The sequence below is a fragment of the Theobroma cacao genome, chromosome 4, assembly GCF_000208745.1.
Source record: "Theobroma cacao cultivar B97-61/B2 chromosome 4, Criollo_cocoa_genome_V2, whole genome shotgun sequence".
NCBI lineage: Eukaryota > Viridiplantae > Streptophyta > Magnoliopsida > Malvales > Malvaceae > Theobroma > Theobroma cacao.
In genome coordinates, this window is record NC_030853.1 from 30827292 (window position 1) to 30846847 (window position 19556).

A 19556-nucleotide genomic window follows, 5' to 3' on the forward strand; every position below is an offset into this window, starting at 1 on the left:
TAATGCTACCGAACCATGGAGGCATACTAATCAATGTCTATCAAGGTTAACCCCATCCACCTGATGGCTCAGCTTCAGATCTCACTTAAGTTACAAGCTCATGCTATCCTCAACAACCATCGTCATAGATGTGTTTTTCTACTGAATGATTTTTGGTCTAACATGGATCTCCTATATTATTTGCCAGTAATCAATCATATAGAGATCACAGTAAGGATGCAAGCAGGAGACAAAAACAAGAATGGTTAAATGTTATGATCACAGAGAATATGCAAAGCTCAATAACTAATACATACATTTTTCCATTGTAAGGGATAAGTTAAGAACTATGCAACCTCAGAAGAGCTTGATTCATTAAATCTTCAAAATCTTGGCATGGATTTCCTAGGAAAATTCGTAAATCAAGTTTTTCTTTTTCCTTGGCATGATCTATTGCTGACAAGTATATAACTTTCACCAAAACCATTAGGCATTTTAGCTCTCATAATTTTATTAGTTTAAGCAGCAGAAAACCTGTCTCTCTATGTCAGCCAAGGTTTAAAGACATAAAGTAATGAATGGATTTATTTCAGAGAACTGAAATTTACCTTAAAGCAGTTATAAATTGAAAGAAACTGCTCCCAGCTTTTATAGCTAAACGGTCACAAAGAGCATAAAAAATTTGGTAAACTTCCATCAGTGTCACTTTATAAGTACCAAAGATTAATGCTGTGAAGATGAGCTAATGTCCTAAAGAAGTAAAAAGAAGATTTTTAACCTAGCCTGGTATAGGGAATGATGGCATTCAGCATGAGAAAAATAGCTGGTTTCATAGCATTGTTTCATGTAACTAGTGTGGTGGCAACAGTTTACCCCTGCGAAAGCTGTGGCTCTCCCAACCTATCTCCAGCACCTGAAGCTGCTTCACCTGGACTGCAGCCCCTTTCACCAGCTGACTCTCCGGAAACAAATATGGCTCCCAAGGATGGAGTTTTTGATGTCACTGAGCATGGTGCAGTGGCTGATGGGGGGATAGAAAGTAGCTCGGTTTGTACTTCTTAATTACCATGTTTTACTGTGATCTGATATTTATTTGTCAAGTATCAGATTTTCAGATCTTACAAGTGAATGCTTGATGAGACAACTAAAAGAAACAGACATAAGCTAAACTCTCAAATACAGTAGAGAAGATAAATCCCTTAGGATAACGCCTCTAATTTCCTAATCCATTGTCATTGATATATAGATGATTGTTTGTAATTTTATGTCATAAAATTTCAGCAAATCCTGGTTGCAATAATTTCCTTTATTTTCCTTTTGGGGTAAGGCATTCTCTGCAGCGTGGAATGCTGCATGTGGTCATCCTGGGAACTCTACCTTCTACATACCTAAAGGAACATTCCTGGTTGGTCCGATCTCATTTCCAGGTCCCTGCTATAACAACCAGTCACCAAACATAGAGATCAGGGGAACGTTGTTGGCTCCAATTAGCCTTAGCGCTTTTCAATCCTCCAACTGGATTGTGTTTAGAAACTTGCAAGGATTCACTCTCACAGGGGGAACTGAAACAGCAAAATTAGATGGCCAGGGAGCAGCCGAAGCCTGGAAACAGTCTAGCTGTGAGAAATCAGCAAGATGTAAGAAATTAATCACAGTAAGTTCCATTACAAGTTTGCTGAATTAGTTCAAAATTGTTTCTGCAATAGGCAGTGGTATGACTTTTTCCCATACTTTGATTATGCAGACAATAGATTTTATCAATGTTTCATGTGCAACCATCAGCAATATCACTCTGTCAAACAGCAAAGGCTTCCACCTAGGTCTCCATGGCAGCAACAACATTAATATCCACAATCTCAATATCACTGCTCCTGGGGATAGCCCAAACACCGATGGCATCCATGTCAGTCACTCCTCTAACATAAAAATTTCTTCCTCAACAATTGGAGTAGGTGATGATTGTGTCTCCATAGGACCTGGTAGTAGCAACATCTCTATCTCTAATGTCCATTGCGGCCCAGGCCATGGAATAAGGTAAGCCTAGATTTAAAACACTAACAAGATCTCAAGTCCCATCTCCTGATCTCTAAAACTTTCATTTAGAACCATCTTCTGCAAAATGGCAGTGTGGGCAGCCTTGGCAAGTATAAAAACGAGAAGGATGTGGTTGGGATCAATGTTCGGAACTGCACCATCAAAGGCACACAAAACGGCATCAGAGTGAAGACATGGCTTGGAGCCCCTGCAAGCAGTGCTTCCAACATGACATTTGAGGATGTTTTCATGATCAATGTCTCCAACCCCATAATTATAGATCAAGAATACTGCCCTTCGAACACCTGCAACACTACCCAAGCAAGTATCTACGCAAATACATCCAAGTTTATTCATTTTACCAAACCAATTTGATTTGTTGGTTCTTCCTATGCAGCCCTCGCTTGTGAAGCTTACAGACATATTCATAAGGAACGTCAATGGCACCTACAACACCAACTCTGCAGTGACTTTGCTGTGCAGCACTGAGGTCCCATGCGAAAACGTTCAGCTTGTCAACATAAGTCTGAACTATGTAGTGCCCGACAGTCCTCGGCAAGGCCGCTTGAGCATGAAGGGGTTTCTTCATGGCTTACAAGTTATTAATTCTAGGTTTTAAGGTGACATTTTCTGTTTACGACGTGGTAGATTGGCATTCTTGGACTGACTTTTGTGAAATTTCATGTAGTCCCCTCCTTCCCTGATAATTGGCAATGAGCATTTTTATGATATATTTATATATATATATATATATGATATATATAAATGACTTATATACAAATTGATTTATTTAATTAAAAAAAATTCAAAATCGAAATCAATTAAGTTAATCGATTTAACTATATTAATTTTCAAATTAATTAAATCATTTTAATCAAAATTTTTAATTAATTCAATTTTAATCGAAATTGTCTGTCCCTAGCGATAACTCTTGTTTCAAGAGTTGTAATTATTCTTATTTCTTATAGTCAAATACCAATAACTCCATTAATTTGTGGTTCTTGAAATACTAATTTATGAATATTTTAATGAGAGCTACACTTTTCTTCTAATGTATTTGTTGATTAATGCATAATTTTAGAATTTGAACCATAAATTATACTTTTAAAATTTATAATTTTCTTAATATTTTTATAAAAAAGAAATCCAAGAACACATCAACAAAATGACGTCGTTTTACAGAACAGTGGAAAGTGTTACTCTTACCCGTATAAATTAATGAATAGAATGGAAGAAACGGAGCGAAACAGAGAGAATCAGAGAATAGCGAAGTTGTCACCGAAAATGGCTTACATCACTGCCCGACGCTCTCTAGCAACCCTCCTCAGCCGCACCGTTTCTCCTGCTTCTTCTTCTTCTTCTACTCTCTCTTCTCGTTCTCGCTTCGCCCTCGCTCTCCTCAACAATGCCCCAGTGTTTAGCCCGGAACCAGTCAAAATCCTGACCCGGAACAGGACATCCGGATCCGGCTACTCGCCTTTGAACGACCCATCTCCGAACTGGAGCAACCGGCCACCGAAAGAAACGATCCTTCTTGACGGCTGTGACTATGAGCATTGGCTTATTGTTTTGGAGTTCCCGGATGACCCTAAACCCTCAGAAGAAGAAATGATCGATGCCTATGTGAAAACGCTAGCTTCTGTTGTCGGCAGGTTAAAAAAAAAAACCTCAAATTTCAGTCTTTTTTGGGTTTTTTTTTAAATTGAGAATTGGGAAATTTTGTTTTATGTTGTAGTGAAGAGGAGGCCAAGAAGAGAATATACTCGGTTTGTACGACGACGTATACGGGGTTTGGAGCTTTGATTTCTGAGGAATTGTCTTACAAATTTAAAGGTATTTCATTTGTTAGTTTTGGAGTTTAAAGGGTTTGCTTTCTTCATTCTTTTTTCTTTGATTTGAAGCATTTATGCAATAATTTTATGTTTGAAGTAATGGGTTTTGATGGAATTAAGAATTAACTTTGATTGTTGTTTTGATACATAGCATAGCATAAGGTTTTAAAGTTTCGAAGTTTATATCTTTTGTACTGAATTGTTACAATTCGTTGCTATGAGTATATTGAACTTTTCATTGATGGGCGATTTTGTTCTAAAATCTATCTTTTTGGTACAATTGGCATGATATTTAAATTGTTCTTCATTGACTCTCTGCTTGTATAGGGCTGCCTCGTGTACTTTGGGTTTTGCCGGATTCATATCATGATGTGCCAAACAAAGATTATGGAGGTGAGTATTTTCGAATTTGAGTCTTAAAGAAAAGTTTGCTACTTTCTGCTACTAAATTCCCTTTGATTTCGACATTTTTAATCTCATATTTTTGTGGATTGATTATCAGGGGATTTGTTTGTTGATGGGAAAGTCATCCGTAGGCCACAATATACAGGTCAGGTGCAGGGACCTGGCAGGTTTCAGGCACAGAGAGTCCGGCTTCGTGGCCAGGGTGAAAGGCAAATGAGAAGAAATCAATTTGAGAATGCAACCAGGAGTGACCTGTCACCACCACCATCAACAAAGCACTAATTTTAGGTTCTGGGTGAAGGTGAAGGTCTCTCCTTGATGAAGGAAACTTGACAGGAAGAGTGCCCATGTATTGGAAGTGTAGTTACCAAAATGTAGCACCTAGATAACTGAATTAAGCTTTGTTGTTATCCCTATGGTTCAAAGGAACTGTTGGCATATATTTGTTTGATGGTGATGGCTCTGCTGTTGCTCTTATGTTACATACTTTGCTTGTGCATTACCTAGCATCTTTATGAAAGTTGGAAATGTGAATATTTGCTGTTACATTTTGATATGCATAGCTGGTCAATTTCTATTGCAACCTAGATGACTATGGGTTATTTGTTTTTTGAGTCTGAATCTGTCCTTTTTTCATTAGATCTTTTATCACTTTGAAAATGCCTGTGTAGAACCAGTGCCAGAGACCTTGTCTATACTCAGTCGTGCATGATTGCTTTGATAAAATGCTTCAAAATCCTCTGGCCATTCCCTGTGTCTTAGGGGAAAAGATTTGGTGGGATGAGGAAGGGAAGGGGTTTTAACTACAATTGTTGGTTTAAGATTCACTGAATTAAAGTTTATTATGACCCTGGCTCCATAGGCAAATGCTCCAAAAAGTTAAATGGGAGTTATGTGGCATTGATTCGTTTCAAAACCCTGCCAAACCCATTGTCCCAAGGAACTAAACAGCAAGACTACTGCATCAAGTAGTTTTACGACAAACAGAGAGGAAGAACAAAGTGCCATAGAAACTTGTAAGCAAGCATTTCGCCGGTCCTGTTTAGAAAGGAGCAACAACAATGTTGTTCAGTGACAAAACTGTGGGCAATAAGCTTTCATGGTCGTTATTCAAGTTGGGAAAACTTGCATCGTCTAATGGCAAATTTCCATTACCAGTAGAAACCAACAGATATTTCTTATTTCTTTATTCCAATAATCTTTTAATGCTAGTGCAAGAAAAGAAGAAATTAGTATAAGTTATAATGATTTTACAAAACTGACCCTCCTTATCAGGTGGAAATTACTTCCCCAGTCACATGCTAAACTTAGGTTTTTTTTTTTTTTTCAAGGATCCGGATCTTGCTCTGTTGTCCGAAATCAAATCAGACACTTCCAATTTCCTCCACAGGACTCTTTCACTCTTCCTAATAAGGCCAATTCGCACGTTGCCCGCCACCGCGCACCGCCGCATCGCTGAAACTCACGGTATCGTTATTGTAAGGTACGTTCTCGATCAAATCCGATCCGATCAATTAATCTCTGCTTAGATCCACACATTTGCAAAAAACCATGAACTCGAATTACGGAAGAGGTTCATCAGGTTCGCTAAAAAACTTCGATTTCGATCTCGGCCTCGGATCGGGCCGATCCAAATCCATGAACGACCAAAAGAACCAAACCACATCTTCATTTTCATCTTATTCATCAACAACGTCTACTGCACAATCGAAGCCCTCGTGGCAACCCAACAAGCCGTCGTGGACTCACCAACCCACCGCGAATCAGGCCAACCAATCCGGGTTATCCGGACCGACTTCCATGGTGGGGGACATCTTTGGCAAGAGCTGGGCTTCTTCGGGTCCTTCAGGGAGTCATAGTTCTGGGATCGGAATCGTTAACAAGACCCCTAATTTGTTCGAGGATTTGGTTAGCTCTGCTTTGGGACTGGGGAAAAGTAATGTTCCTTTGAAAAATGCAAATCCCACTTCGAATTCTTCGAGTAAAAGTCCATATTCGATGGGGAATTTTACTGATTCATTGCCAAAAACTAGTGGAAATTGGGGAACTTCTGGTGGATATAATAATAGCAGTGGTAGTAGTAATATTAACGTGAATATTAATAATAGTAAGAGTCAGAATCTTGGGGGTCCTTCGATGAAAGGTATGGCTGGAGGTGCAGGTGGAGTTGGAGGTGGAAGTGGGATTGGTTTGAAGAAAGACCCTTTTGGTTCTTTGGTTGATTTTTCATCAAAACCATCAGGTAGTCTTAATTCAGGAAGTAATAAAGGTAATATGGCAAATGTTACCGATGACGCATTTGGGGTTTTTCAGAATGCTTCGAAACCAAGCACAACTACAGTTCCGCCGAGTGGTTTTGGTTCAAGTAGTAATGACTTTATGGGCTCGAATATGGCGTCTGGTTTGAATGTGGATGATTTCGGGATGCCTGCAAAGAATGTTGGATCTCAAAGTCAGCCATCTTTTCAAAGCTCGGGTGGTGATCCTCTAGATATGTTCTTTTCGTCATCTTCAGCTTCGGCTGGAGGTGTTAAACAAGCATCTGGTGGAGGTGGAGGGCAGCAATTTTCCGCAGTTGATGATTGGGGGCTGGACTCTGAGTTTGGAGGTGCAGGAGGAACTGCTGAAGGTGGTTCAACTACTGAACTTGAAGGGCTTCCTCCTCCCCCGGCTGGAGTCACAGCATCTGCTGCAAAGAGTAAGGGCATTGACAACCAGAAGCAAGGCCAGTATGCTGATGCCATTAAATGGCTGTCATGGGCTGTGATTCTTTTTGAGAAGGCAAACGATAATGCTGGCAGCATGGAGGTTTTATCATGTAGGGCTTCTTGTTATAAAGAGGTTGGGGAGTATAAGAAGGCTGTAGCTGACTGTTCAAAGGTATCAATGACCCTTTAAACTGTTCAACAGATTTTTGTAGTTCCTATTAATGTGAATGTTTACCTTTAAAATTGATTGCATTGACATGGTTTGCGACTGAATTTTGTGAATTTACTCAACTTCTGAACCTTCCTATGTTGGAGTAACGATATGCGAACCACCTCCCAAATTGTTAGTGTGCCTGGCAGCTATTGAGGTTAGAACCTCTGACTTTGGCTCCAGACTCCAGAGCAAGCCTTTAACTAGTTAGTAGGGCTAGGCTACTTTTGATACATACTTAATTACCTGATTTGAGATTTGTCTTGTTTGCAAACTACAATACTGTATACTTTAGCTATGTTTATTTTGATATCCATCCGACAGCTTTTCTGTGTCTGAGAAAAAGAGAGTAATGAGTATGGTTCCTCTATTTGTGCACACTGCAAGGTCCTTAGTTTTGTATGTATCAGTTTGACTGCTATTGGTTTTATTTGTATCGGTCACTTCAATTGATATCAATGTATCAATCCGCTTGTTTGACTTATGAAGTTACGCTCTGCATTTTTCTCTGCAGGTGCTAGAGCACGATGTCACAAATGTGTCTGTCCTTGTACAACGTGCTCTCTTGTATGAAAGCATGGAGAAATACAAACTTGGGGCAGAAGATCTGAGAACTGTTCTGAAGATTGATCCCAGTAACAGGATTGCAAGAAGCACCGTCCATCGCTTGACTAAAATGGCAGGCTAGATGGTTTTAAGATTCTTTTATTTGTATTAGCTTCTTCATTTAGGTTGATATCTTTTCCCCTTATACTATCAAGAGAATTATGGGGAATAATAACCTTTTTCCTACATACGTGGTCTTTCAACTTATATATGGCATTGCAGAGGGTTTTGCATGTATGCTGTGGTTGAATATTTTTCTTGTTTTGATTGTGATTGGAAATGGTTCTTCTTTGACACTCAAAAATAGCTTTGGGAATTTGCAATCAAATTTCAGCATGTATGGTTTTGTGTATATGTGGAGAACAATATTTTATGGTCGATTGCTATTACTCTTCTTTTCACTTTACATCAGTCTTGAGCTCAGCATGGCCTTTGAATTGAAACACAATTCAGCAAGCATGATTTCTTGTCACTTCAGATGAAAGCATAGAATACTCTGCTCAACAAGCTTGCACTTATTATCTGTTTACACTAGCAAGAGTGTTAGATAATTTTGGTGTTGTATGACTATTTGATGTTGCTAGTGATGCTATTGCATTTTGTATCTTCATAACTTAAGTTTGCCTTCTTTCGAAACACGCCTAAAGTTGGTCTTTAGGTTCCCAAATCAAAAACCAACAGATTGACTTGGAGAATAATTTGCATGGATTGCTATAATTTGAAACCCTCTTTGAAGATTAAGGCATCATAGAATATATTAGGCTTGATGGGCTTTGCTAGTGGTTCATAAATTGGATTATCATGAGGGAATTTGCGTTGTTTACATAATGCAGTGGCTGTAGGATTTTCTTTGGTTTTCCTGGAAACAGAACTTTTTCCACAGTTTGGGACAAACAAATATGACTGCAAGAACTATCCAGGTCAACTTTGTCTGCTCATTGCTAAACACGTTAAACACAACATTCCAAACAGGGTATGATATTTCTTGTTCGTGAGAATTAGTAGTGATCAGGGTGTGACTTCACTCATGCAGAGCACCCAAGACGAGGAAAAATACAAAATGAAACAAAAAACCAAATGTGCATCAGATTCACGAGAAAAAGACAATCTGGTTAAAGATAAGGTCTTAAAATTTAGACCAAGAGCTTCATAATTTGTATGAAGAAAAGATTAAAAAATTGCAGCCGACCTTGCTTGGTTCACTGGATGGATCATGGAATGTTAGCCAAATGGATGCAACTTGGGTAGCCTTTTTACATCTTTACTTTCCTGGATTCGGTCAATTTTTAGCAAGCTGCGACCCCATTTGCAGAGGAAGGTATGCGCGTGAGGGATGTTATTGGAACGTGACAGTCACACTCCAGGATGGGAATGTGTAACAAAAGTACAATTTGCGCCCAAGTTTCTCCACTGCACCGTGCTGCTTGTAATTTGTCTTGTTTCTTTGCTTAGGACTGTAATAATGGCTTAATAAATGGAAAGGATGTATCTAAAACCTTTACAAAAATCCATGCTTCACTTCAAGAACAAGGTTTCTGATAGCATTCAACTTGATTAAAACTCGAAATCAAGTGTTAACAACTTACCATCTAGATAAAGTTAAAAGAAAATGAGTTGTACCATTGCAAAGAAGGCAAGTTTGCACCAGTCAGAGAGACCCAGCCAGCCTGCAATTATCATCAACCAGCTTCTGTCAGAAAGGAAACACCAAAGAAAATTAAAAGAAAAGGGTTATGATTGTGGATTTCCCATTTCAAAGCTCCACCTCAATGAGCTAATCAATGAAGCAAAAGAGCTCATTTAAGATTTCTACCAAACTTCTTTATTTGTTCGACTTCATAAAGAACAAAAGTCCATTGGCCCCAAAATTTATCCTCTTGGGAACTCTTTTAGACCTCATTAAATTGTGTGACATAATTCAGATACACATAGATTCCTTCCTGCCCAAGGCAGGGAAAGACAAACTGTTGGAAGGAAAATGGATAATATAATGATGAAAAAAAACAAGAAGACTTGGGAAGGGAAAAAAAAAGGACCACACAATCAGAGAAAAGACAGAACATACTTGTGTCTATGAGAGGAGGAGTTTTGGCTTGTTGCTTTGAGATGAAAGAGTACACAAATGAAGGCAGGAGGCAGAAACGGAAAAGCAATCTGATTCCTCATTCTTGTTTGCAACTTTTAAGCCTTGCTTAGCTGTTTCCTAAAGGCCTGGTCCTTTCCTGGATGATGCAATACCATCACCTCCTCCCTGAACTTCATTACTGTCATCATTCCTTCCAAGGAAAGGAAAACATCATCTGATCATTTACTTTCAGCTGTAACTTTAGGTACTTGGCTACATACATTGTCCCTTAACATTTAACAATGGGTTTTTCTTTTTCTGGATAAAGCTCGAGCCTTAATCGATGGGCTGGCTCCCAGATTCTTGCCTTCCCAATTGCTTGATCCTGCTAAGAAGCAGAAATCACTGGGACCAATCAAAATTGTTCTGATTCTTTTGATGTAACTGATATTCAGAATTTGCTGCTGTTATCCAGCATAACTTTTAAAACTATACCAATTTTTGTATTATCTAATCTTTTAATTATTTCACAAAAATATCAATAACTGATATGTTTTTATCTATACATTTATCTCATATAATTTGTAAAAAATGATACAATAATTTAGATTTAACTCAAAAAAAAAAAAGATAATATTTTAACCAATAAAATTTTTTTGTACTCATTTTATGTTTTATTTTATAATTTTCTTGTATCACCCTCCAGTTTATTGCTATCAATCACATGAGAATAGAGCTACAACAGGCAAGACAACATTCTTGTCATTTTAAGGAAAAGTGAGAGGTGACAAGATTGTAAATAAGTGCCAAATCCAGGGTCATTTGGTAACACTCCCACTCCGGATGACAAGTGCAAACTCCTTGCCTTCCTCAACTGGGCCGTTAATTTTTGGACCTATCTGACGTGCGTTACTCCGAAGCCCGGCTCAGACCACACACTCGGAGGCAGCCCCGTCATTTACTCTCCCAACCACAGACAGCCACGTCATCATCTCTGGAACCCCACTTGCCACAAGAGGGCCACAACGTGGACCCTACCCATCACTCCCTCCCAAAAGAAGCCCGCCCACTCCTCAATCGTACGGCCAGGATCGGTTCCCTTAATTTGTCTTATCCACGTACATCTCTCGACTCTCATCCTTCGATTTCCACCTCCACTGATTCACTCTGAACCGTCCGATCAGGGTCAGAGGAAAACAAAGGAAACCCAGAAAAAGTAATGGTTATTTGTCATTTTCTCTGAGAGATTGGTTGTAACCGTCACTCTATAAATGTAGACCTGCCCGAAAGGCAAAGCCTTTCCCTCTCTGTCTAGTTTTGTTTTTCCTCTCACTATTTTGAGTTTTGTCAAAAACATTGAAACTTTTTCTTTTAAGACCACCCGAAAAAGATGTGCGGAGGTGCAATCATTTCTGATTTCATTGCTGTGAAGCGTGGTCGGAAGCTGACCGCAGAAGACTTTTGGTCGGAGATTGACACCTTCTCCGACCTCTTGGGTTTGGACTACAATGGGAAAGACGCTTTCAATCAGTCGGACAACACCAAGGTCGGTCCAAAAGGCAAGCAACTTAACAAAGGTAAGAGTTTTGTTGCTTCTGCGTATCCTTCAAATTATGCTTCTTTGTAGAACTTTATGATGTTCCCTTTTTTATTTCTTGCATGATAATGAAAACCATTTCAGTGTTTCTTTTTCTTTGTCTGTTTGCCTTGGTCTCTTGCATGATCTTGAATTCTAGCATTTTTTAATTGTCTTAAAGCTGAAATCGGTATTACCCATTGTAGAAAATACCATAGAAAGTAAAAAGGAAGAAATTTTGCTGTCACAGTCTGTTCATGAAATAGAAAGATTGTACTTTTTCTTTGTCTATTTCCTGCTAAAGTTTTGAGTTTTTTTTTGGTAGAAATTGCCCAAAATTCAGCAATTTCCACTTTAAAATGATTACTTGAGGTTTGCAATGGATTCATGAAGAAGAAATATTGTGAATTTTTGGCTAAAAGTTTTGGTTTTTTCTTTTGTGGGGGCGGGGGGATGTTCAGTGACAAGCCGGGACACAGGAAAAGAGGGGAAGACTCAGCGAACTCGGAAGAACGTGTACAGAGGAATCAGGCAAAGGCCATGGGGCAAATGGGCAGCTGAGATTAGAGACCCCCACAAAGGCGTCCGAGTCTGGCTTGGTACCTACAACACAGCTGAAGAAGCAGCTCGAGCCTATGATGAAGCCGCCAAGCGCATCCGTGGAGATAAAGCCAAGCTCAACTTCCCTCAAGCTACTCCTGCCCCAATCCAGCCTCCTGCTAAGAAAAGGCGCATCGTCGCCCCTGAGCTGAGTCATGCGAGTTTTGAAACCATTGGCGCACCACCACCCCCGCCAACGCCACAACCGTACATGGGTTTCGGGTACGGGAACGAAGTTTACAGGCCGAGTGAAGCAGTGGAGACGACTGAGTTGGAGCTGAAAGAGCAAATCTTGAGCCTGGAATCGTTCCTTGGTTTGGAGCCTGAGACCCCTCAGCCGAGTGGAAACGGTGAGCCTGACTCAGTGGACCTCTGGATGCTTGATGACCTCGTGACTCATCATCAGCAACAGCGCCAGCTTGTTTATTAGATTAAACAAATTTAAATAAACCTAAAAAAACCGACTAATAGAAATAATTAGCGTTAATCATCATGTTTATGTGTTCATTAGGGTTTTCGATGGGGGTACCATGACTGTAATGGTACATGCTCATGCTATGTTTTATGCTATGCATGGTAAATATGAGAATAAAGGAGTAGCGCGTGTGTTGCATGCATCATCTTTTCTTGTTGGTTTTTGGTTTTGTATTGGACGACCTTGGATTTCATGCCCATCATGTCGGTTCATGTATCATATGTTTGTGCTTAATATTAATTAACTTCCATCTTTTATTAGTACTAATTATTTTTTTAAATTATTGTTAATTATTATTAGAATAAATTTCACATACACAATATCCGGTTTCTTTTTTTTTTTCATTAAAATCTTGTAAATATGTTTCTTGATCAACATTTTGTGAAAATCCGTCTAGCTCATTGTAAAAATATGTTAATACCCATTTTGAGAATATAAGTTATGATTAAGGAAAAAATATCCATGAGGTATTAATTAAGGAAAATCGTCCAATTAACTCATTGTAAAAATATATTAATACCCATTCTGAGAATATAAGTTACGATTAAGACAAGAATATCCACATAGTATTAATCAAGAAAAAATATATAATATATGTGAAAAAAATTGGAAATCAGAATGAATGCGAATAAAATTTGTCTTAAATATTATATTTGTTGGATTTATCATTTATTGCTACAACAAATGTTCCCAATACATGATGATGATGGTGATGGTGATTAGAGTGATGATTAACCATTAAATATATTGAATCATTGATATCGACGAAACATGTGATGGTAGCGTACGTACTGCCTACCCGGCCATTTGAATATTATTAGGAACACTAAATCTTGTTCTTTGAGAAAAATAAATAAATCCCAGAAAGAATATATAAATATATATATATGATAGTTAATTGGAAGATTGGAAAATTGTTTAATAATATTGTACTTAGCTTATAAGTGGAGCAAATAATTCGAAATTTCTGTCTGTTTCCTACTTTTTCAAAGAGCCAAGCAAAATAAGGATTAGAGGCTGCTTCCTTCTCAAAGCAATATATACACCACTTGGCCATTGCTCACGACTCGGTTTATAGCAGCTGTGTTTCTCTTGTTTTGATATCTTGACGACCAAATTCTATGGTTAACTTATGAGAAAGTGAATAGAATAATTGTCCGTTTAGGCCACATGCAATGTTCCAAGTTAGTTCTGGGGAGTAGTTACATCATTTTCATCGAGTATATATGATTCAATGGATGTATGAAAAATGAGAATCACTTAATGTGTTACTTAACGTATTCGGTTTGATATCTCTTTTATAATTTCATGTTAGGTATTCAACTTTTATCATGAATTAAAATCTTAAATTTTGAACTTTAAATTCTATTGACCAAAACAAATAATTCAACGATAAAAGTGACGTTAATATAAAAAATTTACTCTGTTAATCGTGTCCGGTTTAACGATTTTGCATGTAGGTTACAAAAGAATTTGTAACGACATAATAACGAGTCTTGATGTGTGTAAATAATTGCTGATCACAGTAGTAACATGAAAAGTAATGTTGGAACTGTAAGTTTGATTTTAACATGTACCAATTTCAGGTTAGCTAGCAATTCATTGAGTTGATGATGGAAAACCAAGCAAAAAAAAAAAAAATGCTTAGCTCGTTTTTCACTTTCACCAATGGAACATGACTCTGCATTGAGTAATGTAAAGCCAAGCTTTCATGGCGGCAGGTGGCTGTGGTTTTTGCGAGCATTGACAGGGTAAAAAAAGGTTGCCCCATGCATGCACCCAGGGAAGACAAAGCAAAGTACTTCTCGAGCAGGGATTAGTTTTGTAGATTTCTTTGTCGTCCTAGCCCGACCTAGATTCGAGTTAAACTTATTCCTTGTCATGGAGAGATCTTAAAATTTGATATGTCTCCATGACTTTTCCACCATTTTAAAAGGATCTATATATCTATGGCATAGTGTCTTTTTCCTTTTCCGATTCTCTCACTCCATTGAAACAAAGCAAGCTTTGACCTTTGTCGCATGATTTTTTTTCTTTTTCTTTTTGGGAAACATTTGGTCACATGATAAACAGGTGAATCTGCCACTGTTAACAGTTTGAAAAAGTGTATAGGTTGGAAATTTAGAAAAATTCAAAGAAATTCTATGAGGATCTATGAATTCAAAGTTAGAAATAATTCGTAAGAACTTTTGAATGTTATATAGAACAAAGAAGAGAGAGATTTTAGACTTATAAACATGACGACATATTTTATTATGCGGAATGATTTGACTCACAAAACGTGAATTTAAACGTAAAGAAAGAATAATGATTTCGTAACATAATAATGTACTTATATTTTCCAGCATAAATTACTGTCTCACGTGTATATCTGGATTACATTCTACAAGCAAAGGTGAACATGAGAAAGCTGATTACTGTTTCGAGTCAAATGATCGATCTTAGAAGAATTTATGGGTTGGTGAGAAAGCAATTGAAAATTGCGAGCTCATCCAGGGGGGAAGATGCATGAACCCAGCCTAACTTGTGTCGACAGAATCCAAGGTGGGTCCTTTGCATTAAGTCTTATTTTATTTCAAAACAATACTAAATTTGTTCGAATGATCCTTTTAAATATACAAAATAACAATCATTATTGAAAAAAGAACAAACTAATCTTAGTATTATGTCAGCTGAGTCAGCTTGATTTTCTTCCTCTTTTATATAATTAAAATCATCATCAACTATAATTCTGGCAGTTAATTTGGTCACAATTTGTTTCATCTGATGGGTCCCTGAAAGTAACCTGGGAATACCACTTGAAGGATTCATTTCTAAGATAAAACAAACACATCCAACTTGTAATATTTTAAGTGAAAAAGTAATCCATTTATATCTCTTAAACAGAAACATTGGATCAAATGTTCATGCACTAGGATTAGGCTGATAAATCATTCTAGATTTGCATACGAATTGTTAATTAATTTAAGCAAATTTGAATCGTTGAGTCAATCATGGCTAATGTCCACTTAGCTTTTAGTAGATGTGGACATTTGTAAAACAAAAAAATAATGAACTGTAAAGGAAGCTGGTGATCTAATTTGGGTATGCCCCATACAATTCCTCAATCATTTAACTATTTCTTGGTGTCTTCTATTTTTATTCATTACCCAAAATTATGGGTTTCTGTAATAAGGTAAAGCAGGCACCTTCGCTGCTGAATAGGACAGTCGGAACAGATTACAAACCAAGTTTTCTATTTTTCTAAGGAAAAGTTCTGTTATTAGTGCTATAATCATATCTATTAGTCAAATTCATTGACCAGTGACTGTTTTGAACTTCATTGGCTTTACCTTTGACCGACTTAAACTTGCTTTTTCCCTCCATAGATCTTCCACATGTCACCATTTTTGACTCTCTTCACTTTTTACCGATTCACTGGCTGAGTTCATCTGCTATGATGGCACACTATGGCCCACAAGTCATGGATCAACCTGTTTCCTCGTTGGTGAATAGTTCAGCCCAGCCAGAGAAGCTTGGTTCTTTTCTATATCAGCCCAAAGCATTCTATATTGTGCTTCGCACAAACCTGTATACAAAGATTTAATGGCCAGACTCAAAATAAAAAGTTAAAAGACTCAAACTCATCATACATGGTTTCCTCTAGACTTGATAATTTTGAATACAATATAAAAATATACGAATTAAACAGATTTTAAGTTTAATCTTAATGTATTTCGTGTCTAATACGATAAATACGTTTAAATACGTTTACTTAATCGTGTTATTGTATTTAAATGTGTATACGTAACACATTTGTTAACTTATTAAAAATTAATAGTTAAAAATTATTTTAATTTTATATAAATAATTTTAAATAATTATTTTAAATATTTTTTTTAATTTTATAAAAGATATAATATAATTATACATGCACAACTTTAATTTTTAACTTTTGATGATCATTTGATGTTATTATTATTATTATTTTATTATAATTATTTTTATAATTATAGATTTTAAATTTAAATAAAAAAATTATATTTAATTATAAATATTTTTATTTAATCATGTTAAGCGTATTAATCATGTTAAACATGTTATTAATTATGTCGTATATTGACACGTTTAATAAACGTATTAATCGTGTCGTATTATGTTATACGTATATTAAACGTGTACGTATTTTAAATTTAAGACACGAATATTAAACATGTCGTATTCATATTTAATCTTAACGTATTTTGTATCTAATCGTGTCTGACACGTTTACGATACGTTAACACAAATTGCCAAATCTAGTTTCCTCGCTCAAGTCTCCAACATTAATCAACTGCAACACAAGCATTCCTATGCTCGTATGTAATCATATGCCTCTCCAAAGGTCCCCAGTCCCACACATGCTGCCTCTACAACTTGATGGCAACACATCTTGATTTTTTGATAAGACTTAAAATGACCCAAAGTAGAACAGTTTTCTGTTTTCGATGACAAGAATTCATCTATAGACGAGCCACAAAATAGACTAAAGCTATACATATTCAGCCCCTAATATCAGAAAAAGGTCATTCCATGGAAATAGCCAATCAGCTTACCTTCTTGTTCTTTCTCTTTTTCAAGGATTATTTTGACGAAGAACATAAACACAAGACGAGTTTTCTGCTAATTTAGAAACTAAATTACTTGCAGATAAAAAATGTTTTGCACATTAGAGCAAAATGAGGACTTTTTAATATTTATTCAAGAAAATGCGTGCACACAGAAATATCACCATCCAAGACTACCACATCCAAATAACTACAAGCAAATGAAAACAGTTTTTCAACATTGGTACTGAAAAAGCACTGACAGATCCTCAAAGTGCAAATCGATCTTCAACATCAAAAACAGTCCATCACCAAGTCATAAAAGACAAAGGGACTTACCACAAAGTTTCTCTTTATTCCATTAATCTCAAGTTTCAAGTATGAAAAAATACATCCGAACATTTGACTCATTGATTGGTGCATAATCCCCTGCTTAAAGAGCAGGGTTTGAATCCCCCCTTCCCCAATTATAAAAAAAAAAAAGTATGAAAAAATATTTTGTCAGTATGGTTGAGGAAACCACATGGCAGACATGATCAATCAAAAGTGCCATAAGCCAACATCAGGAAATGTGTACTAGCAAACAAAATTACCCCCTCTAGGTCGTAGAAAAGCACATAGTAAGATCCAATTCCGCACTACTTAATTTGTTTATGCTACTTGATCCAGTGCATCTGCACAAACTGATCATGACACTTTCCATGCCATGAAACAGGAGAGATTAAGTGCAACAACATATCAAGGTGTCCAACCAGCTTCCTGACTGCTGTGCACATTTTGTTTTTGTTCCCAGTACTATCATTATCTACTATTTGATGGGATTCATCACTCCTTACAACTTGACCCAACTTATCTTAATCATGGTACTACTAAACTCTAAATATCCGGACCAATCAAGTGGATAAGACAATTTAGAGGACTATCTCTACAAACAAATAACATCACATATTTTTCAACAATCAATTCAACAGCATTGCCATTGCATTCTTCAAACCAAATAAGCAGCCGAAGCAATAATCACAGCTACAATGAGAATAGCTAGTAAACGTTGTAATTATAAACAATGAGTATATACAATTATATGTACATTGAACTTGAATTGGAAACATAACAAGGCAGAGATTTTGGAATACCCAATTAATCTCCAAATCAGCAAACGGAAGCCAATCTCATCGGAACCTTCTCCCTGTCCCCAGCATCCTCGATCCCATTTGCCACAATTCTAATCACCTTCTTAAAGGCAAAATGCACGCAATTCGACAACGCGATCCAGCAAATCACCTCATAAACAAAATCCAAAGCCGTACCAGTCCACGGAGACGATGACGACGACGATTCATCCCAATTTTGCCCTCCAAACTCTCCAAAATTCCAACCACTCCCACCCCAACTGCTTCCCCCACCACCACCACCGCCACCGCCGAACGGACCGTATCCATCGCCACCATCACTCGCGAAGAAGAATCCGTAATCTTCGCCGTCGTTGGGCTCACCGCCGCTGAATGACGTCCGCTTGGTGCGCCGCTTTCTTCGAAGGAGAGTTCGAGGTAACGTCTTGTAGGAGTTCGGCTTGACGGGTGGAGGCGCGACAACGTCCACGGGGACGATTGTCGCGGTTACGTGGAGGATGCCGAGATTATCGGCTGATGACTCAGAGGAGAGGGAAAGGCAACCGTTTCCAGCGAAGTAATGGTGGCGGTCGAGAATCAATTTCGCAAACCCTAGGCCTTGGGAAGTGGCCACTGTTAGCGTATCGCAAATTAAGGAGAGGTCCATTAGCTAACAAAAAATCTGAATCGAAACCAAGAAAGGGAAATTTAACGAATTTTCAAAGAATTTCAAGGGAAGATTTTGGGGGATTGATTAAATTTGAGCGAAAAAAAAGAGGGAAAATTGGAGAAGGGAAGTTGGAATAGAATTTGGGGATTTCCGTGGAGGGAAGGTAAATGACAAAAAAAAGAAGAAGTCAAAACGCAACGTCTTATTCATTTGGCGGTTTGGACGGCTGTTGAATTTTGACTGGTGGCAGTCGGAAAACCTCCCAAAACAAAACTGGGCCTTGAGCTGAATCTAAGCCCAATTACAGGCAGACATATACTAGGGCCGCATCTGTCTAAATACCAATTCGGGCCCAATTTTCTTACCACCTCATGATTATTATTCTTCTTATATATACTTCCATTGCTAATGAATTAAATTTGAGAGAAATTATAATAAAATGATAAACATATAAACTCTAATATATTGTTTTAAAGAATGGTTAAGGAACCGCATTCGATGCTTTAATCGTATCAAACTTTAAACTTATCTTATTCGAGAGGAATGAAAGTAAGAAAGAAAAAGGTTTTACTTTGATGATTAGGTTAGGAAGTGGGAAAGTGATTATAAAACCTAAACATTTAATTAGAGAAAATTTTAGGTCAGTTATTCTTTCCATCCTTCCTAATAAATAAAACCTTATTGAATTTTATATTTGATCTCTATTTGGACAAATTGTCAT

At 37.4% G+C, this 19556-nt stretch overlaps 5 protein-coding genes across 5 annotated transcripts; 4 read left to right on the forward strand and 1 right to left on the reverse strand.

Annotated features, from left to right (window-relative positions):
• LOC18603552 (exopolygalacturonase) lies at positions 775–2669 on the forward strand. The gene is made up of 5 exons (XM_018119357.1): positions 775–1026; positions 1307–1633; positions 1724–2013; positions 2106–2334; positions 2411–2669. Exons 1-5 carry the CDS (start codon positions 775–777, stop codon positions 2630–2632), a joined length of 1320 nt encoding a protein of 439 aa, XP_017974846.1. The 3' UTR covers positions 2633–2669.
• LOC18603553 (multiple organellar RNA editing factor 3, mitochondrial) lies at positions 3243–4806 on the forward strand. The gene is made up of 4 exons (XM_007035598.2): positions 3243–3665; positions 3749–3846; positions 4173–4238; positions 4348–4806. The coding sequence occupies exons 1-4, from the start codon at positions 3298–3300 to the stop codon at positions 4530–4532; spliced, it is 717 nt and encodes a 238-aa protein (XP_007035660.2). The 5' UTR covers positions 3243–3297; the 3' UTR covers positions 4533–4806.
• LOC18603554 (putative lysozyme-like protein) lies at positions 5550–8155 on the forward strand. The gene is made up of 2 exons (XM_007035599.2): positions 5550–7130; positions 7684–8155. Exons 1-2 carry the CDS (start codon positions 5802–5804, stop codon positions 7855–7857), a joined length of 1503 nt encoding a protein of 500 aa, XP_007035661.2. The 5' UTR covers positions 5550–5801; the 3' UTR covers positions 7858–8155.
• LOC18603555 (ethylene-responsive transcription factor RAP2-3) lies at positions 11076–12751 on the forward strand. The gene is made up of 2 exons (XM_018120390.1): positions 11076–11417; positions 11878–12751. The coding sequence occupies exons 1-2, from the start codon at positions 11231–11233 to the stop codon at positions 12444–12446; spliced, it is 756 nt and encodes a 251-aa protein (XP_017975879.1). The 5' UTR covers positions 11076–11230; the 3' UTR covers positions 12447–12751.
• On the reverse strand, positions 18005–19010 carry LOC18603556. The gene has a single exon (XM_007035601.2). It carries the CDS (start codon positions 18830–18832, stop codon positions 18206–18208), a length of 627 nt encoding a protein of 208 aa, XP_007035663.1. The 5' UTR covers positions 18833–19010; the 3' UTR covers positions 18005–18205.